The sequence below is a fragment of the Doryrhamphus excisus genome, chromosome 17 (genome assembly GCF_030265055.1).
Source record: "Doryrhamphus excisus isolate RoL2022-K1 chromosome 17, RoL_Dexc_1.0, whole genome shotgun sequence".
Taxonomy (NCBI): Eukaryota; Metazoa; Chordata; class Actinopteri; order Syngnathiformes; family Syngnathidae; genus Doryrhamphus; species Doryrhamphus excisus.
In genome coordinates, this window is record NC_080482.1 from 4,888 (window position 1) to 32,229 (window position 27,342).

General features: G+C 41.2%; 1 protein-coding gene across 3 annotated transcripts; it reads right to left on the reverse strand.

Annotated features, from left to right (window-relative positions):
• Positions 1–310: 310 nt before the first annotated feature.
• LOC131105335 (tumor necrosis factor receptor superfamily member 11B-like) lies at positions 311–19,532 on the reverse strand. 3 transcript variants are annotated; one of them, XM_058053343.1, is made up of 6 exons: positions 19,392–19,532; positions 7,665–7,892; positions 7,130–7,274; positions 5,619–5,834; positions 3,420–3,644; positions 311–1,878 (listed from the first exon to the last, which is right to left on the reverse strand). In XM_058053343.1, exons 1-6 carry the CDS (start codon positions 19,473–19,475, stop codon positions 1,484–1,486), a joined length of 1,293 nt encoding a protein of 430 aa, XP_057909326.1. In that variant the 5' UTR covers positions 19,476–19,532; the 3' UTR covers positions 311–1,483. The 3 variants fall into 3 exon arrangements, with proteins under 3 accessions (XP_057909326.1, XP_057909327.1, XP_057909329.1); XM_058053344.1 differs by lacking the exon at positions 19,392–19,532 and adding an exon at positions 12,109–12,298; XM_058053346.1 differs by lacking the exon at positions 5,619–5,834.
• Positions 19,533–27,342: the final 7,810 nt, after the last annotated feature.

Genomic DNA, 27,342 nt, shown 5'->3' on the forward strand with positions numbered 1-27,342 from the left:
CCCATCATGCAATGTCAATGGAGGATGCGTTTTTCGCCTATTACTCACCAACGGAAGCTCGTATCGAGACGGGACCCACGTGCATCTACACTAATTCGACCCCGAGCAGCTATCAAGACCTCCTTTACCCCTATACCTAACCCTAACCCCTAACCCTATGTTGCATTAGATTACTACAATGAGTCCGAAAAGTCTTTTTTCCATTGTCATCAACACGATGACATCTCCTGATCATTGCTGGTGTCCTGTGAGCTGTTTAAGAAACGATAAGTCACAGCAGCAAAAAAGTGTAATCTTTAATGAGGCATCTGTACACACCATTAGACATTAGTGTTACCCGAGGCATATATACAATAAAGAAACCGACACTTCTTTGTATAAAATGATAGAAAAACATACGTATATAAAACACATCTCCCTTCAAGATTTTGCAGCATGTAAGATCCAGTTTTTCTTAAAAAGCAATAAAAGCAAGCCTTTACAAAGAATGGAAAGTTAAAGTCCCTTTTAAATAGAAACACAATTTTACATTCAGAAAGCTGACAATAACAACACTAAATTCCTATGAACTTTACTTGCCAGCAGTCGTGGACAAAACCAACAAAACAAGACACAATTATATAGCTCATACCTGGATTTCATAATGAAACCAAATCCTTCCTCTCAAATAGTGAGAAAGTAATAAAAATAACACATTTGCTTGCCCATTTTCCATAAAAGTGTGCTATTTACATCTTAAATAGTTTTGTTTATTACTTTTCACAGACTCAAAAAAGTTCCCATGAAATATTTTCCAAAGATTACTCTGCCTGGAGGACACAAAAATGTAATTACTATTTTTTAAAATCAAAATCATCTGGTTAATTACTGAATAACATGCCTTTGTTTCAGAATGTTCCGCTTATTGAAGTAAGGGATGTTCTTTATGTGTATAGATCTGTATCTGTTCCACATAAATCTACAACTTTAGGTGCATCTGCACAATAGACTTTTGTCAACATCATAATAACAATACAAGAGATGTATCAGAAATACACAAATGTAACGTTCATTTTACACCATGTACTCGACCTCATTTGATGTTTCAAGTGTACCTAATGTTTTGGCCAGTAAATGTCTACGGTATCGGAGTGCATCTATTCCAACTTGAGTGTTATTCTCCCTTGAAGTTTAGTATGAACAAAAGCGAGGGATGGGCAGTTCTGTGGAATTCATTGTTGATGAATCATGACTGGAAGCTATTGAGGCAAAATGGAGTGCAGTACCCAGCTACAACAACCAGAGGCGCTGCTGAAGCACTGTAGCATGTAGACCGTTGCCATTGTACAAGTCTAATTCTGCTGAATACAACACAGGCATTGAAACTAGCGTTCAGAACAGTCGGAGAGACATTATCTCATAACATTAAATGTAATTGAGCATAAAATGTCCGCAAAGCCAATTAAGATTTAGTCATGTGCCCATCCCTAAAAAGTAGTTGCTCTTATTCGTTGAACGGCTTAAGAGTTTTAAAACACAGTTCATCTTGAAGCATATTAACAAACATCTTTTCATACATCTTGCGAGTGGAGGAGTAGCCGATGATGCGGTTAATCTTCTTCAGGCCTTTTAGAAGATAACGTGGTGCCCCTTTGCTGCGCAGTACCCTCAGACTGTGAGAAAGACCTTTGACTAGATCGAGGTCAAAGTTGGCGATCTTCCACAGGTGGAGAAGCTGGAGGATGTACTGCTTGGGAAGGCAAGTCGCGAACACCGCTGACACAACCTCCCGATGAACATGAACCCCTGGCAAACTGTTGGTGACCTCCAAGAGGTCGTCCAATGTCAGGTTCTTCAGGCTGTTGCAGCGGGAGATTTTGCGCTCACAGTGGTTCACACCTGTACGACACAATTGCAAGAAAAAGTTGCGATTATGTTGCCTTTTTTCTCTGTTTTTCACACGTAATGTTCATGCTGGGTTAATAGTTGGGACGAGTATACCACTATCTGTATCTGCATCTGTATCTCTTCACCCATCTAAATTATCTGTATCAGTGTCCGTACTTGTAATGGGCAGCATATAAACAGGAAATGGGTGTGGTTGATTCAGAAATGGGCAAGACTTAAATCTGAACATTATTTTAAGTCTGAAAATTGCTTGGGTTGATCAGAAGTTGCTATATGTATTGTTTATTATTCAGCAATATGTGTACTATGCTATGTGTGTAAGTGATCCTTGAGAATTTATTCTTCAGTTATTTTTAATGAGCAGTGTGAAGTTGGTGATTCAATAAACAAAATAATAATAATCTGTCAGCCTTGTTGGCTGTATTTTTCTCAAATGCACGGCATTGGGTACTAAAAGCAGTTTTCCAACTGACTTTATATCACCAGCCAAACCACCGTCAGTATACATTAACAAAACAAAACACCATCAGTGACTGATGCACAATCGTGCCCGCTGTCTTGAAAAAATATGCGCTGTGTATGTTACGAAACAAGTTTAAGGTTGCAGGTGCATACGGCAACGTATTGAGAGGGGGTTCATTTTTTAGCACACTAAAATACAGCCATACATGCAGGATGCTTGACACAGCTCTTGTGAGGCTGTGCAAGTGTACCTAATGTTGTGGCCAGTCAATGCAGGTTACTGTTGCCACTGTCCGTATACTGCTAACCGAAAATTATTTGTATATTGTAGGTAGCACGCCTGTTTTATCATGACTTCATGGAATAAGACAAAAACACACTTCTGGGGGAAAAAGCGGTCACGCTACCCCATTTGAGTTGAGTGTCTGCACAGCTCTGTGTGCTGCGCATGCTATGGAACAAGTTTTCCATGTAACTTTAGATACAAACCAAAGTAGTGGCCAGCTGAAAAAAAACTAACAAAGTGGAGGCATTGTGACAATCGCCAAGATGTTTTCAAATTCCCAATTGCATCGTGTGCTGTATGTGAATGAGGCACCGCTGAGGTCCGCTGCAGCCGTGTAGGGAGTGGTGCTCGCTGTGTGTGACTGGCCAATCACAGAGCGTGAAGAGTGAATACATAATGAGCATTTTCTTTTAACACAAATACAGATAATGACCAAATGTGCTCATTTCATACTCGTATCTGGCAAAAATGCATTATCGTTAACGGATGCATCACAAACTGCTTGCCCTTGCCAAGTCCTATCCAAAACACTCTTTTAAATCTGTGCAATTGTTGTGTAGTAAATCCTGGCCTACATAGGATTGGTTTTAAGTAGGGATGCCCCAATCGATCAGCCACCAATCAGTATCAGCCAATTTCCGTGACAAATGAGGCGATTGATTAGATTGAATTAGGTGATTTCAGTCCAAGTCGATCGGAATCGGCAGGGTAAAACACTGATTGGAGCATCACTACTTTTACCGTCTTTACTAAACAAAAGTGAAAAACATGAAAGTGGTCGCACCTTTTATTATGCCATACTGCTTATCTTGGTCCTTGTTCTGTTGCCTCCATAGTCGTAGCAGTTGGAGGACCTGTTGCTGTGGCAAACAGGACTTTTTCAACCTCTCCACGTTCTTGCGATCCACCCTCCGACCCGGCAGGCTCTCCAACAAACGTTCCAGGGGCACAGAGGACAGCTGCAGTGAGGCTAGTGACTGGAAAACTGCCTCCTCACACAAGAACACATCTAGAAGAAGATAGCAAAACTCACTGGTTAATCTAAAGCACCACAGTGCATTACTGTGCATGCAGATTTGGAATTTATTTCAACAAAATGTGGGTGTTCTGCAGTCAATACTTGTGTTTGATATGCATCACAAGTAAATACCAGTGATGAGCGAGTAGACCAATATCGGTATCTTTTAAGTCTGAAATTAACAGGGATTGATCAGATGTTGCTGTATTTATTACTATCTCGCTATATGTGTACTGTTTGTGTGTAAGTGATGTGTAAGACTTTTTTTTTAAATGATCTGTGTGAAGTTGTTGATTCATGCAAGCATGCAAATGATGGCAAGGGAAATCATCTATCAGCCTTGTTCACTGTATTTTGCTCCAAAAACACAGCGTTCAATACTTGAACTTAAAAGTTAACTTAAAAGTTTCCCAAGCGACTTTATCCCATTTTTAATATATTAATTATTTTTTAAAAAATTAAATTAAATTTATTTATTTTTAATATTAATTGATTTAATTAAAATATTTTATTTATTTATTTTTTATTCTCATTCCGCCAGTTTTTTCATAATTTTTAAAATTTCTTTCTACTCGTTAATTTTTCATCCAATTCAGACAATTCAAGCATTAAATCGTTCATTTCCCAGCTTTTCCAAAAATCCCCAAATTCGACGGATTTTTTTCTCATTAAAAATGAATGGGCTTCACCAACTTCACCACTCACATTTCTGCCGTGAGGTGTCAGCCTTTTTTGAAAATGCCATCAGGCCCCCTCCTTTCTTACAAACATCAAAACAATCCCTCCTATCAAATTGACCACATCAAACCGTGCGTCTTAACTCTTTACAATTGACAGTTTTAGATGATAATTTATTCTCTATTAGTGTCCTTGGAAATACTTCTTCACTGGCATATTGGCTTCAAATAAGCATTACTGCCCCCTGCTGCATGCATCCAGAATTACAGCTTGGTTCTTTGAAATAAACCACAAGTCTTTTGTCATGTTAAAAACGAAACCTTCATCATTTGGTGTCAGTGTTGCTAACTTGGCGATTTTGTCGCTAGATCTGGCGACATTCCAAACCCCCTTGATGATTTTCTCAACAGCAACTAGTGAGCCTCCGTCATTTTTCAAGCGATTCACACCATTCACGTATCAAATCATACAACTTTCTCATCAGATTCCGACTGTTCGACACTGCTTTTGCCCCACCCTCGCGTCGGTGCTTTTATAACAGTTTGGCGCCGCATGTGACCTTTTCTTCAAGAAGTACACGCACTGGCACACGAGGCATCACTCTCTGAGCTTGACCATGTCATGTCGACGGGGCTAGTTTTTCTATTTTATCCCCCCGTCGCTCCCCATTCTCCAAGTTCTCTGATTGGCACCATTGTTCCTTTTTAGATTCTGTTCATCTTTAAAAGTAAATACATTGACGTGTACAGTTAAAATGCATCCTGTACCCTTGCTCGGCAACGTTAGCCCCTTTGTGCCCTTGCTTTCTGGCTCTTAGCTTCTTTTCTTGTGAGTACCTGCCCGTAGTTTTGCTCTACCAAGATTTCTGTTTGTTACTTGTTTTTGCCTGTGTGACCTTTTGTTTTCTCTTGTACTTTGGTCCCTTTGTATCTCAGTTTTTTTGTTTGTACTCTTCATCCTTTATTTTTGACCCAAGTGGACTACCTTTGTCGAATAAACATTTTTTGTTCCTTGAAAGTGTCTCTGCATTGGGGTTCCAGACTGGCTCTCGCCACCCCCTCGTGACATATAATGGTTGTGCAAAAAAACAAATTTAAGCCTTTTACTGTGTATTTTGGTGTTCCAGTAAATGCAAAGAAATACATCACTAAGAAAATCCCTTGTCCAGCATGGTTAAAATAATTTGGCTTCGATCAGACTGTGTATGTACGTATATGTGACCTCTATAGACTTCTAAGTCGGCAACAGTATTGTATACTATCCCCACTTCAAACACCATGGCCTCACCTGTGTGACACAATGTGTGTTGATGAGCACAATCAATTGCCATAATTTGGTCCTGGCTCCCACAAATGCTGTCTGAAGTGGACGTTCCCTTTCTCAATCTCTTCATGCCCACATCTGTGCAGTTTCTGTGAGGTCGACATTGCTCTGTCGAAGAGGGGCTGCTGGAAAAATGACCAGCAGGACATGGCTTGCACACAGTGTCGCTCACCGGTGTACCTGGAAAGAGACCAAGCAATGAGGGTGTGCCCTTTCAAAGCAAGGAATAAGAAGAATATCTTATTGCTCGGTGGCCCACGCTACTGTTCTTTTAATCCACACTGCTGTGTGTCATGTTCAGGGTCACACATGAACTGGAGCTATATCTCAGCTGATTTTGGGCGGGAGGCACACCCTTATCTCACACTCATATCCACACCCATGGACAATTTAGTCTCCAATCAACGTGCATGAGGGAGGAAACCCCTGCAAGCACAGGAAGAACATGCAAACTCCACACTTCTATCAGAGTTTTGATTCCAGATCTTCTTACTGTGAGGAGGGCCAACTATACCATGCCGCCCACCTCTTATACAAAATAGCATTTACAGTACTCCAGTGGATTCATTGATTGAAATGTGAATTTTTCTTTTCTTGACATTTCTTTTGGTCATTTAGAGCTAGAAAGAGTCAGCACTATATATCGTATGTTTCTTCAATTAAAATACTCCATTACTCTCAAATTGTCTGTGTGGTAAATCTGCATTCTTCTCCCCTTGGCCAACATGCAGCCTCCCCACCATGCCTACTCTGTTGCTATCTTAAAATGTAAAAGATAGCCATGTAATCCGAATGATGAATTAATTTAATATTTTAAGAACATGAATATTCATTCATTCATTTTCTATTTTTGTTTTAGTTTTTGCCTAGCTTCTGATTCTCAAGGCTTCTGCCACATTTCTGTCCATTACATAATCAGTACTGCAGTTTAAGGCAGGGGAATCCCCAGTAATGCTGTCTCAAGTCCAGGTACACTTCGTGTGAATTACAGGGTAGGAAGAATGGCGGGTTAATGGTTGCAGGATGAATGTTAAATGTGTTCCACAGAGTAGAGATAAGGATAGATTTGTGGATTCTGGGAAGTTGGCATCTACACAGCTCCATGTGTAGCACTGTTTAAAGTAAATAAATAGAATAAAGTATGAAATAATGTAAGATAAAATATAAAAACTGGAAAAGATAGACACCATGGACCACACCCCAGCTGCACTGGGCCGCCGTGCAGACATAAGGTGTTTTTGTGTAAAGTAAATACCATATTATGTCACACAGAGTGAAATATTCCAAATTGTCCATAGGTATGAATATGGGTGGGCATGTTGTTTGTCTATATGTGCCTTGGGATTGGCTGGCCACCAGTCCAGGGTGGACCCCCCCCTCTCGCCCCAAGACAGATGGGATAGGCTCCAGTACGCCTGCGACCCTCGTGAGGATAAGCAGTAGAAAATGGATGGATGGATGGAAAAACACCTTACCTAAGGCTGCCACTCCATAACCAGGTGGGCAGGAGCTGTGTGTGATGCAAAACTCGACCACTAGGTGGAAACCTGCAGCGCATTCACACACTCTGTCATGAGTGCTATTGCACTCCTGCTTCACCAGCTGTCTCTCTTTGCACACCTACACAAGACAACACACAAGAAGGAAATCTGTCACCAATCCTGGATGTCTGGAATATGGAAAAATAAACATTTATTATGGACGGAACTAGCAAAACCGCAGACTTGAACCTACATGTTCCTGAAAGGAATACAATAACACCACCTTGTGAATTTGTTAAAACAATAAGGTACCGTACGATATAGTCACGCACATGAGGAAAAGATCTGAGAAAAACCATGCTAGTTTAACATGAGGGGAAAGGTGAATAAAAATAACAAGGTAACAAATTCCTATTCCAGTTCAAATAAGTGAAGTAACAGACTTGTATCTGCTTAAATCTTAAATAGTGTCTGAGAGAATGGCCATGAAGTGAAGTCTTATGTAGCGGTGTGAACCTCTCCTACCTACCAAGGTGCAGTATTGACATGAGTTCCCCCAGTGCCAGTTGTCAGCAAAGTGCCTCTCAGGGCAGTCTTGGCACTCTGTTGGGATGTCAGCGGTGCAGTGTCGCGTCACGGCCGTGCCCGGAGGACACTGGTCGCACAGGAGGAGGTCTGAAGTCACCGGGTCGCGGTACTGGTACTTGGGTGGTGTTGCCTGCTGCTGAAAGGCCCAGGTAAGAGAGGCGGTGAAGAGCTGCACAAGGGGTAAGAAATGAAGTGGTGGTGAGTGAACGGTGACAGTGGAAGTCATATTGAGCACATTTTATGGGACAGAGAACAAAATATTTGCAAATGCTGGAGCGGTTGCCTGCCCAAAGCCTTCCAGTAAGAGCGAGGTGAAGGAAAGGTCAGAGCTGTAAAGATGTAGCTCCTGGTGGACTCACTGGCTTAAAGTCAATTGAGCGCTTTATAGAGTCTGAGAAGAAAATCATGCTTAGACCTGGATCCCTGCATAACAGCTTCTTCATTGTTGGCCCTTGTTAATCTCCATTATTCACTTTGTAACGCTTCCAAGCATTATTTAATTGTCTTTGTATGATTTCATCATGCATTTTAGTCTTCATTACATCTCTCACTGCGTCTTTGGCATCTTTTCGTTACACTTACTAAATGATTTCTTGACAATAAAGTAAGTGGATTCAGATGTTTTAGTCGAACTAAATACTTCAACAACAACAGACAATTGTTCTCTTTTGACGTGTGATACACTGCTTCCATTCTTTAAACCTTGGTTATCAATCTGCTTTAAATTATTTTGCTTTCTTTTGCTAGGCAACCACATTTAGAAAAACCATCAAGAAAATGAACTTATTTTCTGTATCAGGGTTTTCAAAGCAGAGCCTCACATCAGGTGGTTGAGGTCCAAAAACAGCTTTTCTTGTACTTAAGGCCTAAAAATAGAAACTAGAAACTTTTTTTTCACTAAAATATTTTTTGTCCTGATTTTTTTTCTACCTTTTAAAGACAACAAAAAAATCTTTTAAAGTACTTTTAAAAAGATTTTATTTGGTTTTTTAATGTAAAAATGAACAAGTGGTTAACACGCAGGCCGCACAGCTAGGAGGCCCGAGTTCGATTCCACTCTCTCTGTGTGGAGTTTACCCGTTCTCCCCGTGAGTGGCTTTTCTCCGGGGACTCCGGTTTCCTCCCACAAGGGTTAGGGTTAGGGTTAGGGTTAACCCTAACCCTAACCCTAAGTGTGGTGTTTCTCCCACTGCGCTGGATACCTTGTTTTAGATACTGGAATAAGTTTGTTGTGCTGCTGCCCTTTGTTGCAATGGGCTTTGCAGGGTGCAGTCACTTGTTCCATGGCTGCTCACACCACTCACATCAGTTCCAAACTTTCTTAGGAACAAACTTCTTGCTGTTGTTAGGGCAAACGGTGCACCACAGCAAGAGGACAACATGTTGTTTTTTAATTGTCTGCAACAAAAAACTCAAATGAATCGATAAAACCGTACAGCATCCCCTTGTGCAAAGTGCACTGAAGAGTTGAGCTACGCACAGTGACAGCATCTGCAGCAAGATCATGTTGTAGGTCTTTGGAGCTGGTCTGTTCTCACCATCCTTGGCCTCTGCTTATCTGAGATTTTCTTGGCCTGACACTTCGGAGGATATGCCAATGTGCCAATATGCCAATGTGTTGCACTTTTTTTTGTTACAACACTGAGCAAAAGAGTGCCCTTACACTTGGCTGTCAATTCAAGTATTTATTATTTTATTTATTGTTTCTGTGAAGAGACTGAATAGTTCTCAGCAGACTTGGAATATAAGCCATCAGTTAGCAAGCATGTTTGACATGCAGCCATGCAGACAGTGGAGGGAGGACACATGCAGACCAGATGTTACCCAACAGCCTGCTTCCTTTCTGCTACAATATTGGCTCTGTGGACTTTCCCGTTCAACGGGCCAACGTTGCATTTGACAGGGAGCATTCTCGCATGTCACATATAATGTGTTCTGCGTGTGTGTGCAATACATACAGTATGTGTGTTATGATTGTGGCCCTCTCCGTGGTCGTCTCCCCTGGCCGCTGTTTGTTACAACAACACTAGGAGGTCACTGGGCTTTCCCTGTCCAACACCAGAATACAAAACACTCTGTCCTACTCTTTTATTGCCATTCACCACTGCCTATCCTCCTGTGCTTTTGTATTTATGCTGCTTTCCTCATAGAACACACCACCACAATAACAAACCTGAGGGTATCTCATTGGGCACATTTCGTGTGTTATGCTGGCACCGGTATTTAATGAACAATGGCAGCATTCTACTCCCAGTAGATGGCATTGTAATTCTGCTTTTTAAAACATCTCATACGCTCCTGGTCTACCAGAGAACAAGAACACGTTGCAGGAGGGATCAGTGCTACCAACTTTGTCACTATAATTACGGAGAAATATATAGACATATATAGCCATTATCGCTTGACTCATACACTAAGAGAGAGAGGGGAAAAAATAAATGTCCTGCTTATGTTAGTTATGGGTGTTTCTTTTAAATTAAACATTAAACATTAAATATGATGCCAAAATAATAAATTCTGTATTTCTTCAAACAACGGCCTCAGGTCTGATAGCTGCCATTAAATCTTGGGTGCACCTTCCTCCTGAAGAAATGAATAAAACATCTAAACGTAAAGCTTGTCTTTGTTCTTCAAACAGCGACTTCCACTAATACTAGATGCTGTGCCTCGTTTTGCTGTTGGTGTGTCATCCAGCCAAATAATGGATTCTGCTGGATTAGATGGTTTGCCCTTTCCTCTATTATTTCCTCTATTATTCATATAATGGTAATTGTAATAATAGTATATATAATAATATATAACTTCCTATAGTTTAAAAAAAGTGGAAAATTGAAATGTACTCTGTTTTTTCAAGTACCATCCCTCACTCTAACATCCTGCCTGTATTAGAGTTAGGGTGCGTTCTTCTTGTAAACAAATAAATATCCATCTGGGAGTACCTTCAATGTTCGTGCAGACCTTCCAACATGTACTCAGCATGCAATTTCACTTTTGAATACACTTGTATGCTTCTCAAAAGTATTTCAAATCAGGGTGTGTGAAAATATTTCTGTCCCCGGGGCGTCATTAAAGAAAATGATTGAGAACCACTGCATTAACCTAACACGCAGAAACACACATTGCTCTAGATTTTTGCACCAAAGGTCCATTGAGCCCCCGAGAACAAAAAAAATTGATGGACAAAAAAAAAAAAAGATGAATTTTTGCAAGTACTCCCCAAATTTTTCCACTTCATTCTCGCTCGCGTATGGGCAGACAAGCTATGACCGGAAGTCCGTCCTGCAGCTTCATATAGTTTTGCGAGCTCTTTGTGTTTTTAAATCAATGTCCCCTTGGGGGCACCGTACCATGGCTCTGTAGTGAACACATAATACAAATAGATGAAAGGGTTTCACAATCTTCAAGCAGCCCGTTGAAGATTTCAGTGTTCAGTGGTTTTTCCTGACAAAACATATCAACCATGAAGAAATTTCAGTAGAAGGATTTCACCTAGAATGACTTTGTGAGCCATACCATGTCTCTATGCTTTGTCTGTAGTACGGGTGGCCCCACACGGAATCAAACTGGTGCTCATAGTCATAAAGGAAGAAGGTTATTTGGCCATGAAATCAGAGACGGTCAATTGAAAGACATGAGAGTGTTGACGATATAGAAGCCCTGACGGAGAGTGACCTCGGCTCAGCTAATCTGGTTACAGTTACCGCCGTCACACCAACAAGTCAGACTGAGTTCACTGGCGTGTGCTCACAAGCACATGTGGAAATGGTCACGGTCACATTGTTTTTGTCATCCTTCAAGCAGTACTCTCCACTGGCCTGCCTCCAGTGGGACAGCACAGTTAAATTCAATGCCGTATGTACAGACAGTGGAAAAACAAGAACCAGCATGCTGGGAAATGTTGAAAACTAATTGCTATGCTATGAGTACATCACATAAATTCATTTGGGGGCAATTGAGGTAATGGCATAGAGTGTTTCAAGCACTATATTGCTTGTACTTCTGTATAAGTGACAAGAATAAAGGCTTGTTCAGTTCAAGTGTAGAACGCTATTACAAGAGCTGTAGGGTCACACAGCATGCGAATAAGCGTGACACATGAAGAGTTGGTCTTTTTGGCCACTTGGGGGCAGCAGAGAAAATTAAATTTGGATGAAAAAAAACAAAGCAAAAATAATTTTATAATTACTATTAAAAAGCCATTTTATATGAGAAAGAACTCCACAACCTGAAATCAACTTGCATTTGTTTTCTACCAGAAGTGTTACTCAATAAAATGCCAATGATTAGTAATAATATTGAAAATGTGATAGTTTTAGTTGATACATAAATATAAGTTCATGCTTAAACTCATATTTAATATTTCATAGTTTTTAATAACTAAATACCTGTTTATGTGTAGTTTCCAGCATATCCAGCAAGCAAAGTGAGGGTACACAGCATAAAAAATGAATAGATTGTCAGGATCTGTGTTGTCGCTTTGCATGCTGCCGCCTTCTGCCCTTTCTTTGCAGTGCACCTCTGGTTTAGGTGTCTGTCACTCCCACACAACTTGTGCCAATCTCATCCCTGACCTTCTAAAGCACATGTGTCGACAGAGGGTCGAAGCACTGCAGGTTTCCTCTCCAAGCAGTTTCTCCAGCAGATGATTTTATTGACGAGCTCCTTCCCTCAAACCAAAGGAGGGTTCATCATTCAAATCACCTGCTTTAGTGACCGGCTGGAAAGAAAACCTGTAGTGTCTCGGCCCCCCATGGCAGGAGTTTGACACACCTGTTCTAAAGCATGACGGCAGGTGTGCCTCGTTGTTACCTTCCTCGTCCTACATGTTGGGCAAGGTGTCTTTTGTGTCCTAACTTTCTGGCTTTTAGCACCTTTTTTGTAAGTACCTCGTTTTGGACTATGGGGATTTTTGTTGCTTCTTGTCTTCTTACCTGTGTGACCTTTTGTCCAGTGTTTTTTGTTGCACTCTGCTCCCGGTATTTCCTGCTAGCCGTTTTCAGCAGTGTTTTTTGTTCTCTTTTGTGTTGTACTTTTTTTGACTCTGTGTAGTTCTGTTTTTGGTTCATACTTTTGCCCTCTGTTATTTCCCCAAGCAGACTACCTTTTGTTAAATAAAACATTTTTGTTACACAAGTGTCTCTGCGTTTGGGTTCCAGACCAGCACACACCACCCCCTTGTGACATAGATGAGCGGAATTGTGACAAAAGTTTGTAGTATATAAATGTTTGTAGTATACTTTTTTGTGACTCTTATTTTTGTAATGCTGTGTGTTGTTGTGCCCTTCGTAGTATTGGGGACGGGACGTAGTATTCAGCTTGAGATGATGATGCATGACAGTAATTCTCAGCTGTTGGGTCGGGACCCAAAGGTGGGTCACAGTAAGCTCGTCACAAATTTAATTAAACAATTTCATATACTGTCGATGAAATGTTTAGTCAATATAGGTATTTTTTTCCATCTTCCTCCTTAATAAACATACTGTTTGCCCAGTTAATAGTGACATATCTGATTTACAACAATTGTGATAATTGATATGGATTCATGCGTTATTTGTATGCATACAGTTCCTCATTTCTTAGATGAAAGGTAGTAATAAATTAAATGGCGTATAATTTTGTGAAAATTTTAAATAAAAAAATAAAAACACAACATCAAAGTTGTATCTTGTATCTTGCAGCGCTATTGTGGCATGCTTGAGTCGTACAGGAAATGGTCAGATCTGTAGCTTGTGCAAAAACGTGATCCAAACATCGCAAGTCAAACACGTGACTCATAACGTAACCTACCTGCTGCAGCATGCGTGCATACAAATAAATATCTAGGTAAAATACCCATGTCAAAATTACATCCAGTCCTGCTGCAAGACATGCTGGGTAACTCGTTCTTGACCCTCTAGTTCAAGAAATGTCTGATTTGTTGCCATTTCCCGGATGTTCCCATTTTGCCAAACTACCACTACCAAACTACCAATGTTTCATCACTCTTTCCCTCATGCCAAGACACTTTTTGAGAATGGATGTACTGGAAGATGCTCAGAGGAGTGTGAGTGTGTGTATCAGCCACCAAAAGAGATATTGAACTTTTCAACCTCCTTGTTGTCTTTGAAGATGCCATTTGATGACATCATAGTCCATCACTGGAAAGCCAAATTACATGGCAGCGAGCACTCACCGACAGCCATAATTACACTGTCAGTGTGAGAAAGTACTAAATGAGCGCAGCCAGATGGGAGGAAAGGATGGATGAGGGTATCGAAACGAAGAAGGAAATCAAAAGATAGCATAGGGGAAGTTAAGATTAAAATATAATGATTTTAACGTAGTAGTATAAACATCAAAAGGATAAACGCTCAAGGATGTTAGCGTTAAGTACTTTAACTGGGCACTTAAATGCTCAGCGACCACCAAAATCTTTTCACTGGGAAGACACTTATTGGTTAGAGTAAATAAAATTGTATTACTATTTACAGTTGGTTCATGTCACACTGCTTATTATGTAACTTCTGTCCATCACAGCTAATGCGCTCTCTTTAACCGTTTCGGAGAAGACGTGTTTTCCAGCAGCATGAAACAAACATTAAGTACTATTAATTCCTAAAAGGCACTGAAAACACAAGGTCAAGCCAGTTCACGACACAACCCATTTCCCACTTCACGCATACTAACACGTTCTATTTGTTGAAATGTGCTCATAGGAGGCAATAACTCTAAGAGCTAAATCCAAATTATTTACATGAAATTACACATCACATTAAAAATTGTGTGCGAATGCTGAAAAATGATGTCAGCATGCGCCGATGCCAAGGCAAAACAGTGAGAAAACTTGGTGGTTGTCATCAAAGAAATCCAAATATATTATGTAATTGTTGCCCCTAGTGTTGGGAAGTAATGACATCAGAGTTGTCATACTTACGAAGTGCTATAATCTACATAATACCACACAATGACGCTGCAATTGCATTTTTTGTCCATATAATTATTTTTTCTGCAAGAACATCCATCATGTTAGGAGAACCAGAAGATCATAGTACTTACTAAATCTCTTTGCATATTTGCATGACAATTGAAGCTCACTGTGACAGGTATTGTTATTTTAGCTGCAAAGAGAATTGGGTGATAACTGCAAGCAGAGAGCCTGTTATTGATAACAAGTATATTACACAACACAGCAGCAACAGAAGCAAACTGGTAAGGAGCAAACTGGTCAGTCAGTACGCCAAATCTAACACGCATGAAGTTGCAGTTGACATGTAAAACTAAATCAAGAGGTTGCCGACAGCCACAGCTGTTAATAATAATGCTTTTTCATTCATTCATTCATTTTCTACCGCTTTTCCTCACGAGGGTCGCGGGGGGTGCTGGAGCCTATCCCAGCTGTCTTTGAGCGAGAGGCGGGGTCCACACTGGCCGGGTGGCCAGCCAATCCCGGGGCACATATAGACCAACAACCATTCACACTCACATTCATACCTATGGACAATTTGGAGTGGCGAATCAAGCTAGCATGTTTTTGGAATGGGGGAGGAAAGCGGAGTACCCGGAGAAAACCCACGCATGATAACCATAGAAGCAGAAATGGATCCTACAGTCACATAGGTCTGGGGGCTCCTAGCAATATGGCTAAATTGACTGTAATCTAGCGATAATGATAATAATAAATCAAGAATTGCAGTTCCATAACTTCATTGAGGGAATTGAGTCTTGAGGGAATTGCCTTGTGAAACAACACCCTCTGCTGCAGCACTCCCCTTGCATATAGCAGCAACAAAGCCTTTTCTATTTAAGTTCCATCCATCCATTGTTTTCCACGTATCCAAGATCCGGTCAGGGGCAGGAAAGGGGACTTTATTCAGCTTTTCTTGGCAGATCCCAGGCCAGTTGAGAGACATAGTCTCTCCAACGTGTCCTGGTCTTCCCAGAAGCCTCCTACTGGTCAGAAATGCCCCGAACACCTCCCGCCTCCTGTCAATGCGGACCTTATCTCCAAGGGAGAACCCACCCACCATATAGAGAAAACTCATCATTTAAGTTCCCATTACAAACCATATGTATGTGCACAATTCAAAGCAGAGAAGAGAAATCTGTGAACATGGGGGAACACAAATCATCCATACGAGGAGAACCTGCAATCTGGCTATGAGGCTGACCTGAGCACATGGGGGTGAAACATCCTGGACTATTTGTGTCAAAATGACTTCCACCACTAATTAGCAACCATATTGACTTAATGGCAGAATTTTAAGTGTCTGCATGAAATGGGAGAATGATGTTGGAGTGCATGAGGTCACCTATCAATTGGTGACATGTGGAGTGGAGCCGGAGCACAAAGGGATCAAACCACAAAGCAGCAGTTTGTCCACAGAGCACATGGCTTCAGTTAACTGAAGAACGCAGGTGGGCTGAGGGGCATTCCAGCTCGTTGCAAATATGTTTGTGTGTGAGTGTTTTCCCGTGAATATGGAATCTCTCTTTTTTTAAAGCATAAAGTGATGTGGGATATGCTTCCATGCTGTGTGGCAGGATATTACACATTGATTCATTGCTCAGTACGTCCAATTCTACATAGCTTTTCAACCCAGAATGCGTCAATCATCCATTTTTTTTTACCACAAATCGTCTGTAAAGATTCTAATTCATTTTTTGATGGTGAAAATTGCAACTGCTGATAAATACTTATCACACGAGAAACTATCACACTAACCCTAACCCTATGGCAAAAAGTCATTTGCTACAACAGAAAAGAGCCACCCCCTGCTGGTGGTGAGTAATGTCATCTCCAACCTCGCTATATCATGCTGAGCTGCTATTACATTGTGGATGAAACAATACCCCACATGCGTAAAGAATAGGTCCGTTTTTCTCACCTACTGTTGCTGACTTCTCTGTTTGAATAATATCACTTGATCAAGCCTATGCTACCATCTTAGCCTAGCATCTTAAACTAATTGGAGACTCTAAATTGTCCATCAGTGTGAATATGAGTTGGGTGAGTGTGAGTCTGTTGTTGTGTCCTTTAATTGACTGGGTGTATCCCACTGTTCACCCAAAGTGTCAGCTGGGACAGGCTCCAGCTCAGAACAAGCGGTATGGAAAATATATACGAATGGATCTTTTCTGTTTTTCTTCTTACATGTTTATAGAATCCGCACAGAAAAAATAAGCATTATTTGTCTTAACGCTCGTAAACATTTGGGAATGTTGAACTTCTGCTGTGTGTCTAATGTTATGAGGTTGTGTAACTATTTGCGCTGTGCTAACTGTATGTAACAATGTGCACACTGTGCTTTACATTTTCACCAGATTTGCATCAGTCATGCTGTTTTTAATGCAGCTCATACGGAAGTAAGATGAAAGATGAAGGCCAGTGTTTGACATAGGGTGATACAAATAGCTGTATCTCTTTTGCATACTCCCCCGCTTCTCCTTGTCTCTTGACCACACACTCCACACAGTCCTACACAAAAAATCCCTCCTGCCCCCTCAGCCACCCTCCATTCATGCAAACGTCTGCTGTTGATGCAAAAGAGGAAGTTAGCTTTGCAAAGACAACTTCCACAGGTGAGCGTTTGTGTGTTTAAAAACATCTTGCTCCTTCCAACACCCTCTGTATGACCCTCCTGACACTTCCTCACACATTCTTCAAAAGAGTGTGTTGTTCACCTCTCCATAGCCTCTAGTGGCTCTAGCAGTTTGCACGTCAAATCACTACAATGGACAACTAGCGGGTTTGGGGAAGTTGGTGTGACTCACAGTAACGGCCACATCAGAGAGGAAAGTGGGGATAGGGGCGTAAAGATAAAGAAGGAAGAGATAAAGCGTAATCAAACACTGAGATATTATTGTACTGTATGTTCCAACTTTGGGACTAAAATGGCAAAGGTTGATTGCACACCAATATGTGAATCAGCTTCCATGGTAGTTGGTTTCATAAAGAAGAAAAAAAATTAATCCAATAATAATTTCTTGGCTCGACAGTATTCAGCAATCCTTCATTTATCGAGGTACATTTTTTCCAGACCCGACCAAGTTAAATTCATGCCTGCAAAGTAGGATTCCTTATTCACAGATATAGAGCATAGAAAACCAGTGTCCAACCTTGTAAATATGGTTTTAACATTATTAGAGCTCTCTAGACATACTATCATAACACCCCTAAAAGAATATTAGTCAAACTAATAACAAATGCATTTCAAAATAGGTGCATAATGACTAAAGACTAATACATGGGTGGATGTACAGACGAAAGATGGTAGATGTGTAGATAGACAAATGGTTGCACGTGTAAAACAGGTGTATTGGAGACACAATGGAGTGAGATGGATGCATAGTTGTATGGACAGTTGGGAGAGATGAATGGACGCAGGGACAAACCAAAAGACAGCAGGTGGGAACAAAAAATAAAGAAAACTCAACGTATAGTTGGACAGGTTCATGGACAGATGAACATATGGACAAAATAATAAATGGATGGATGGATGGATGGATGGATGGATGGATGGATGAAGAGATGGACAGCCACACAATCTAATGGATGGATGGAAAGATGCTGGGGCATATACATCAAATTATGAACGCACGGGAAGACAGACAGATGGAAGAATGAACTGACAGACAAACAGACTGACTTAGGGTGGGTGTGTCAATGGCCGGCCAGACAGATGGGCAGATGGTGAAGTTGCATGATTAAATTCCTGATGTTTGTGTATCCACAACAGAATAACTCTCCCTTTGACCTTCTCTCCACGGCTCATGTCCTCATAAAGCCCCCAAAAGATTTCATGTTGATGTTTGAAGACAGAAGACATATTGCAGCCACATGTCAGGGGCATGCAGGGAGCAGGAAGTGCTCACAGGTGCAATGAGGTACGATCACTAATTCTGAAAACAGCTCCATTTTTAGAGGACACCAGATGATCATTCTGAGTGGCTGCTTGGCTGCACGGCTCGCATAGAAGCACGCCAGAAATATTAGGGATCCCCAAGGATATGATTGGCCAATTAGCAGGAGGTTGGAAAGGACACTGACTCATTAGTTGGCTAAATATGATGCTTGTCTGACTGAATTGATATTTTTGGGCGATTACCATATGTTTGGGAACATCATGCGAAAAGACATTACAAGTTAGACAGATGAATAGGTCAGATTAGGCTGAGCTGACCTCGGATAACTGTTCAATCAATGACAACAATATCAATCTATGCATATTGCTTACAGGTACACACACACCTTTACTGAGGGCAAACCCACTCAGAGTAACACCTCATTAGTGGCTACAACAGAATCATTTCGCATCATTTTGCATGAGCTGTGCAATATTTGCATTGTAAAAATTGTTCTGTTATTCTGTTCCGTCTCTAACGAATTTTGATGCTGAATATAGCTAGTACAAAAGTGCAGACTAAATGGAAATTCAGTGTACATATTTTATTCACATGTTGTATACTCAAATGAAGAGTGTCCAGCGCATGTTGCACACTGGGCACAGAAGTGAACAAAATAGCAACTAACATGAAGAATGATTTTAATTGTCTTAAACTGAAAATAATGCACATCTACCCACAGAACACACTACAACACTACCATCAAACCTTTAAAATAAATGTGGATGAACTTTGACATCTAAAAACGGGCTCTTCTGGAGAGGGTAAGGGAAAGTAATAAACTTACCAAAATGAGTTTCATGGCTGGGTTCGTGCTCGCTATCCAAGCGCTCATCTCCGCTGCGGAAAAGTGTACTGATGTGGACTCCATCACAAATGTGCTCTTATAAGCGCCAGACAGACACACGCACTCACACACACGCACAGAGAGAGAGAGAGAAAGAGAGAGAGAGTGAGAGAGGACCTTCCCAGCCACTGAGAGACGTCCATGCTAAGTCCCGGCTTTCTCCGTGCGTGGTGCGACATTCCGTGACAATGAAATGACGTCATATTGAATTTGTGGCTCAGTTATGTATTTGAAGTCTTTTAATGTGCTACAGTCAAAGGACGCGATTTGAATGCCAGGGGTATTACTTTCTAGGAATGTGCCCTCTTCTTCACAAGCAAACGTGTGAACACCACGTGTCACCACCACCCGGGTTTCCTCACCCGGGTATCAACATCAGTAGCCAGTATACATACATGGACCCTAATATTCCAATTGCATTTGGTTTATTTGCTCAAAAGGGAAGAACGGAACCTTTGTATACACCTCATTCCGAAGGCAAAGTGCCAATCCCAATGAACATATAATCGGATTCAGACAGGTGGAATATTCCTTTCCCCAATCCGATTGAGGTATCTTGTACCCGCTCAAACTGGAAAGTTGTCAGGGTGCTTCTTCTTCGTGTGTTTTTCTTCTTCTGTGATTTATTGGTGGGTGGCAAGCAGCTTTTGGTGTGCATTACTGCCATCTGTGGAACAGAATCTAAACACTTCTAGTATACTCACAAGTCCAGTTTTGATTAAAAACAAAATATATATCTATATAAAACATGTCCCAAGTTTAATTCTAAAATATTAGCAATATTGAATTTGATCTTTTCCTGTTTAAATTTATCCTGGGTGCGTTCTTTCAGCGCATGCTCAGATATGACGTAACACGCAGCTGGAGACGTTCTTCAGCCAATCGGCACTGGACTACTGTGAAAAGTTTGTGATCCAAACAAATTTCAAGACTGGACGAACGAAAAACTGGCAATACGGAAAAAATCGGGGAAGTCAGTATCACGTGATGTACAACAAGCGGAACAGTTTGGTGAACTTTGCACTTCACAGCTCCCAGTCCTAAAACATTTCTGTCTTTTTGTGTGTGTGTGTGGTGAAATCCACAGAAGGAAATCCCTGCATCCATGATTTATGACATGTGCTTATTCAAGTTATTAGGTGTTAGTCATAGAAAATAGATGTTGCAGAATAACCACAGGCCCAGTTGAGTCCATGACACAACATAACATTACGTAATTGAACAACTCATTTCCAGAGACACTTTGTTTGCTGTCAACAACCGAAAGTTCCACGTACTCCTGGAAACTACATGTTTTAAAAACATGTAGGGAACTGTAAACTTTCTTGTGCTTGATCATAACTAATAACTAGTCACGTCAAGGTGACGACCTGTAAAGTTTTTATTCTTGCAGTCATAAATGATTAAAAATAGAAACACGCATTGCATCTGAAGCAATCTAGCAGAAAACGTAGTAGAAATTGTATCAGTAGATATATTTTTTAAACGTTTTTTCATTATACTTTTCTTTAAAATAACGTAAAATACTGTCTTAAAGCATTAGGGTGGCAGGGCAGTCGAGTGGTTAGCGCGCAGGCCTCACAATAAGGAGACCCAAGTTCAATTCCATTCCAGTTTGCATGTTCTCCCCATGCATGTGTGCCGTCCCCGTGCTTCCTCCCCCATTCCAAAAACATGCTAGCTTGATTGGCCACTCCAAATTGTCCATAGGTATGAATGTGGGTGGGAATGGTTGTTTGTCTATATGTGCCCTGGGATTGGCTGGCCACCAGTCCGGGGTGGACCCCGCCTCTCACCCAAAGTCAGCTGGGATAGGCTCCAGCACCCCCGCGACCCTCGTGAGGATAAGCGGTAGAAAATGAATGAATGAATGAATGAATGAACTGTCTTGTCTTGTTCTAGTAGACCCAATCTTGTGAATGTTTGGTGACACTCCTAATTTTAAAGCTATAATAAATTTGGCTATTTTGATTCTAAATAAGAACGTAAGAATAATTTTCAAGGTAAACTATCAATGCCACTCCGTTTAACATTCTGGTGTGAAGTGCACATAAAAAGTATTTATCCTTATATCCATTGGCTTGACTATGGTTTTATTGGGGATTTACCTCTGGGGCTTAAAAGGTTATTAATGTCATGATTTGTACTCATTGATCGATATTGTAGTCATCAATGAATTTGCAGGGCTGCTTATCCTGTTGGTCTTCAATAATCTGGAGCCAATTGTGATTGATCGGATGTCATTCAATCACAAGGCAACTCTGAATGCCGACATTGTCGTGGGAATAGTGGGAATTGATTCCTGGCCAGCTACATGAAAATAACCATAACACTGCCAATGGCCTATAAGAATTATTATCAAGAGAATTTGGGTTTAATATGTGAAATTAACTGCCACGAAAACATTCAATCAGTGCAGAACCAATCAAGGTTCCAACCAAAAGCGGAACACCCACATAGGTCACGTTACAGGATGGATCGTTAATGTTCCTCCGACCTTTGAATGTAAGACAATGTTCTGAAACAAATGTGCTCATTCACATTCCATTAGGTATATAGTACTTAACTCATCTGTATTGGAAACTGGGTATTACTTCTTTTAGTTTCAGTGAGAGTACTAAACATGCTGGGAGAAACACAGAACTTCCCCTTGAATGTTCCCTGAAAGAAAATAAAAAGTAGTGACTGAGTGAAGAGGAAGGGTTTAGGTAAGGAGTGAATCTCTTCAAGGACCTTTCTGAGGCTGGAGCAGGAACATGCTGGATGTGGAAGCAGGTGGCTGGCAGAGCAAAGACGTTGAAGAAAGCCACAGTGCAGGCCCACCTCTTCCAGTCGTGTCGAAGGAGGGGAAATACGCCACATTTAAACACAGATCAGAGCGCTCATACACGCCAAACGTGAATTTAGTGTGAAGTCGGTCCAAATATGATTGACCTTGTGCGAGTACTCCACCCTGAACCTAAATCTTCCTGAAGTAATTAAGACATATACTGTGTTAAAGTCCTTATTGTGCCCTTGTTGTTTCAAATCCTTTCAGTTTTGTAAATAGTTGTGACCAAAAAACATCTTTCTGTTGTCCACCTTTTACTAAACACTTACGGTAACGTCTGACAGCGTTCTGCAGATGTGTGGGAAACCGTCATTAAAAGACACTGTTGCTTAGTCAAAAGATGTTCAGGAAATGCTGTCTCGTTACTAGTATTCTTCTCGTCCAAGCAGCCTGCGAGTTAAGGTGGCTTAAAGGTTGGCAGGAAACGTGGGCCACAACTCTGTTGTTGTACAAAGAATAACCATTGTTTGACCTTCTCATATTCTTCTCTACACCATCGAGGTCCAATGCAGACTTCATTTTTCAGGCTACTTTGTAGCTTCAGTATCCAGGCCCCTTGATGGAAATTACAGCGGACAGGTCTTTATTTTACTAAGTGGTCAAAAAGGCCTGAAATGGATGCGACACTGCCATGATGAACACAGAGTGAGAACAGTGAAGAGGGAAGCAGTAGTGGAGGTTAGACGCTTGGAGAAACACAGACACACAGGCATAAAAAGAGCAATGAGTGTTCCAGCGGACCTTGTGCCCAGCGTTGGAAGTGTTGCCAGCCCAAACAGTGAGTCACATGTGGCCTTGAGAGAAGAAATAACAACAGAGGGATCCCTGGACTTCCACAGCAGCTGATGTGGTCACCTTGTTTTCTCTTGTGAGGTTTCTGAAAATGATTTAGGGGAAACTCTACGAAGCCGATGAAGACAGACGTGTCTGGAGTGACACATAGGCGCATCAATATGTAGGAACACTGCCAAAGAGGATATTTATAAGGATTATAAGGAAATGCCAGTGTGTGTGTCTGTGTGTGTTTTGTGTAGGTTTTTTTTACAATAGGCCGTATTCAACCAAACAAATAGCATGATTTATTAATATCCATCCATCTTCTTCCGCTTATCCAAAGTCAGGTCACAGGGGCAGCATCCTAAAGCATCCTCTTGATGGATCATGAGGCATTCCCAGGCCAGTTGTAGGAGCCATTTATGCTGTCTTTGGGTTTAATTCACCTGGTTTGTTTTGGAGTAATCTCAGTGTTACAATTGGTTGACCACTGGGAGGTGTTGGGTATAATAGGGCAGAAGTGATAGTGCATGGATTTAGGGTGACGGGAGGTCACACGGTTTTACCGCTCACACGCACACCATTGCACCACTTTCACGCCTCTCACCCCTCTTATTAGATACATCTGCCATCATATTTGCCACCTTGGGCATTGGTTGTCAGAGATCCACCAGTACATTGAGGGCGTTGCCTTTCGGCTCAGCTCCCTCTTCACCACAACGGGTCAATGCAGAGTCCGCACCACTGCAGAATATGCATCAATCTGCCGGCCTTCCCTCATTTCTGAACAAGACCCAGAGATACTTAAACCCCTCCACTTAGGGCAGGATGTCATCTCGGACCCATATACAGCACTCCATCCTTTTCTGGGTGAGAAGCTGGACCCCCACTTGGAGACGGTGATTCTCATCCCAGCCGCTTCCCACTTGGTCCCGGTTTAATGAATCCAACATCAGTCAGTCAATCAATCAAACTTCATTTGTAGAGTACTTTTCATACATGAAATGTAGCACAAAGTGCATTACATGTTAAAAAAAAAACAAAAAAACAAGACACACACGCATAGACAGCCCCCAGCACAGAGGGCCCCCACTGAGGAAACACTGGATATATGGAATATGACCACATCATCAGCAAAAAGCAGAGACCATATTTGCTTTTATTAATTATTATACTGTGTTTGAAAAAGTGTGACTGAGTGAAGCCGCGAAGGCTCCAGCTCACCCTTACCTGGAACAGGATAAGCGGCAAGAGAATGACTGCTGTTGAGCCTATCAACCGTTCCATTGGGGAATGATCCCCATCACCATTCCAGCAATCGTCAACCACAACATTACAACTCCCTCACACCCAACACCCCCACATTCCTTTCTCGTTCCTGCGTGTGTTTGCCTTCGGGATCTACCAGGAATGTGGACCTCATGGTGGCACAGAAGGAAATATCAGGTATTGGAATCTATACAAACCATCTTGTTTATTTTGAGCCACTTCTCTGAATCAGTGTGAATTCTGGGTTTTAGTCATTATAGCAGGACTAGTGCCCTTGAGCAAAGCACTGAACCTTCATCTGTGATATTATTGCACACTGTGGTATCTCTCCTCAGACCTTCAAGACAGTTTCCCCTTTGGGATTAATAAAGTACATGGAAATGCAGAAAGAATCATCCTAATTTACCATTGGGTGTATTTATGGCAGGATTGTCATTTGCAATTTCTTTGCAAGTTACATTAGATGGAAAATGATATGCAGACAAATCATTTGGGGCGGGGGAATTTTACTGCTGTCTTACATCACCTTGTCTTTTAACACCACCCGGTCAGCATTTATGAAGCCAATGAAATGAAAGTCGGGTGTGTGAAACTGCACAGCATGATTACAAATCTACTGACAGCATCTGTCCATACATATACAACATACTAGGCAGTGAGACAAGGGGTGACAGGACATGATGATTGGTTGATGGGGGGTACAACACAAGGAGAGCCGAGAGGGGAGAGGGGAGAGGGGAGAGGGGAGAGGAAAAAATCCAAACTAATCTCCTAAAATGAAAGTAGCACAGTGTGGGACTGTTAAAAAAAACGTCTGCATACAATTTGGCATGAAAGTAAAACACACTGTTCACACACATAGACACAAGACCAGCGCCACAAAGAGGAAATGGTCGCCAGTGCGACCAGCAGCCAGCCACAGCTACCTGCAGCCAATTACGGCACAAGCTGTGGTCCCCGTCATGCCCGCACGTTTTTGATGTCCTCCACGGAAAGAAGAATCGCCAGGCACATGACCTACCACTTCCCCCAACTGTCCATCACGTACCTGGCGGTGAACGTTCCGCCAGGGCAATTCATCTAACTGTACGTTGGAATAGTACCAGTTTAATGGGCATATGTTGATATTTCACAGGATACTTTTGAACAGAAATGAACATTTTACATAGGAAACAATTCTGTCAGCGGGGGAAACTATTTGAAGTAAAGTCAATCGGCAGCAACCTGCTTTCCTGCTTGTGTGTTGGTTTCATGCGAAGAGGGTTAGTAATGTGTGTATTTGTGCTTGGCGTGTACTAGCCAAAACACATTTTAACTCACTGGACGCAACCTGGAATGGCACGGGCCCAATGTAAAGATGGCTTCACTGTGCAGCTACTGTGCTTATGCTTTACTCTACAGGGTCTCACCCCTCACCACCCTCATTACACCACAGTGAAATAACCAGGGTCAAAATCAAACACATCCCTTCAATAAAGAGGAAGTGGCGACTGGCCTTTAATTTGACATGTAAATATGGAATAACGCTTTCAATGTAAAACATTTAGTGTTCCCCACAGGCAAGCAGAAATCCCCCCAAAGCTGTGAAAACTCAAAACCTTCATTTTGAAGAACTTTGTAGCAGTTGGCAACAAGAGCACAGAGGCCAACCATCACAATCCAGTGGAAATCACCCTAATATTTTATCCTCAAGCACCCTCAAAAAAAGTCCATATAAATAACTTCTTTTGTAATTCAGTTGAAAAAAGGTAGACTTCAACGTTATTGTGCCAAGCTAAAATAGCCTGACATGCCTGTGAATTCGGAAAGAGCCGATGGAAACAGTTTGGAAAAGAGCAACAAAGTGCAAACTACACTGAGCTGGTTTGACAAGCAGCCACTATTGCTTGCTGAAGCCAATCTGGAAATGACCCTAACAAGGTGCTTTTCCAATGTACTGATATCGTCTAGCATTGAATTATGAATATCCACTGATACTGATGTAGGCAGCAGCTCTTCCCTCTAACTAAATCACATTTCATGTGATACATGAACATATTATGCTTCTTTACTGTCATGCAATTATGGCAAAATATTTATATCATGTATTATATATTTTTTAATATGTATAGCATTCATATATTTATTTGTAATTATTTTTAACATTTTTGTTCACAATATAGCCATTCAATGTCATGACTAATAATAGACCAACTGAAATAACATTAAAAAATAATCTTCCCCTATTATTAACAAGTAAGACAGGTTCGTTTGAGTAAATTGGCAAATTTTTTCACAAAATCAAATGAATTATTGCTGGTGATGATACAATTTGAAAAGGTACACATTTTTAAATTGCACAAAAACACAAATCTACCGTATATAAGAGCAAAGTGTGTAATTCTGGACAAATATGATGAGTGAAATGATGAACTAGGCTTATTCAGGACATCGCGCATGAACACAGCATGAAGGAAACATAATCAATAGAAGTAGTGAAGGAGAACGCCTTACTTCGCCAGAACTTTCATTGCAAATGGCAGCTAGGGCCACATCAAAACAATTTCAAAATGTACAATGGGATCAAATATGAAAAATATCTGATATTAGCAATCCATTCCGGTGTTTACAATAGCAAAGAGTTGGAGTGATGGCGACCATATGGCGGTATTCTTTCTAGTCAAAAAACTAGGTGTTACGGCAGAGTGCAAAACTTGTCATGCACAAGTTTTCTGTGATGGAACATACGTATCTGGGGAAGCTTAATATGATCAACTTCATTGACTTCATAGGTACTGTTCTCAAGACACGACATATTTTGAAACGGTTCTTAAAAAGAAAAACAGACTTCAAGTCTGCTTCTTCATTTTAAAATGGACAAACTCAAGGTGACCACTTGATTCAGATATTATTTTCTTTATTGTCTTTTCCCCCATTATTATCTTGGTAAGTATTTTCCACTGGGCTAATCTTTTGCAGTCTTTGGTTACCTTGGAAAAGATGACAAAGAGGCGAGCAGCCTGCAAAGCAGCAGCATGC

Excerpts from the sequence above, each read along its gene's own strand:
- LOC131105335 (XM_058053343.1), bottom strand. The coding sequence starts at position 19,475 with ATGGAGTCCACATCAGTACACTTTTCCGCAGCGGAGATGAGCGCTTGG. Across the intron at positions 7,893-19,391 it reads CAGCCATGAAACTCATTTTG|CTCTTCACCGCCTCTCTTAC; the intron begins GTAAGTTTATTA and ends CCCCTTGTGCAG. Across the intron at positions 1,879-3,419 it reads GCAGTATGGCATAATAAAAG|GTGTGAACCACTGTGAGCGC; the intron begins GTGCGACCACTT and ends TGTGTCGTACAG.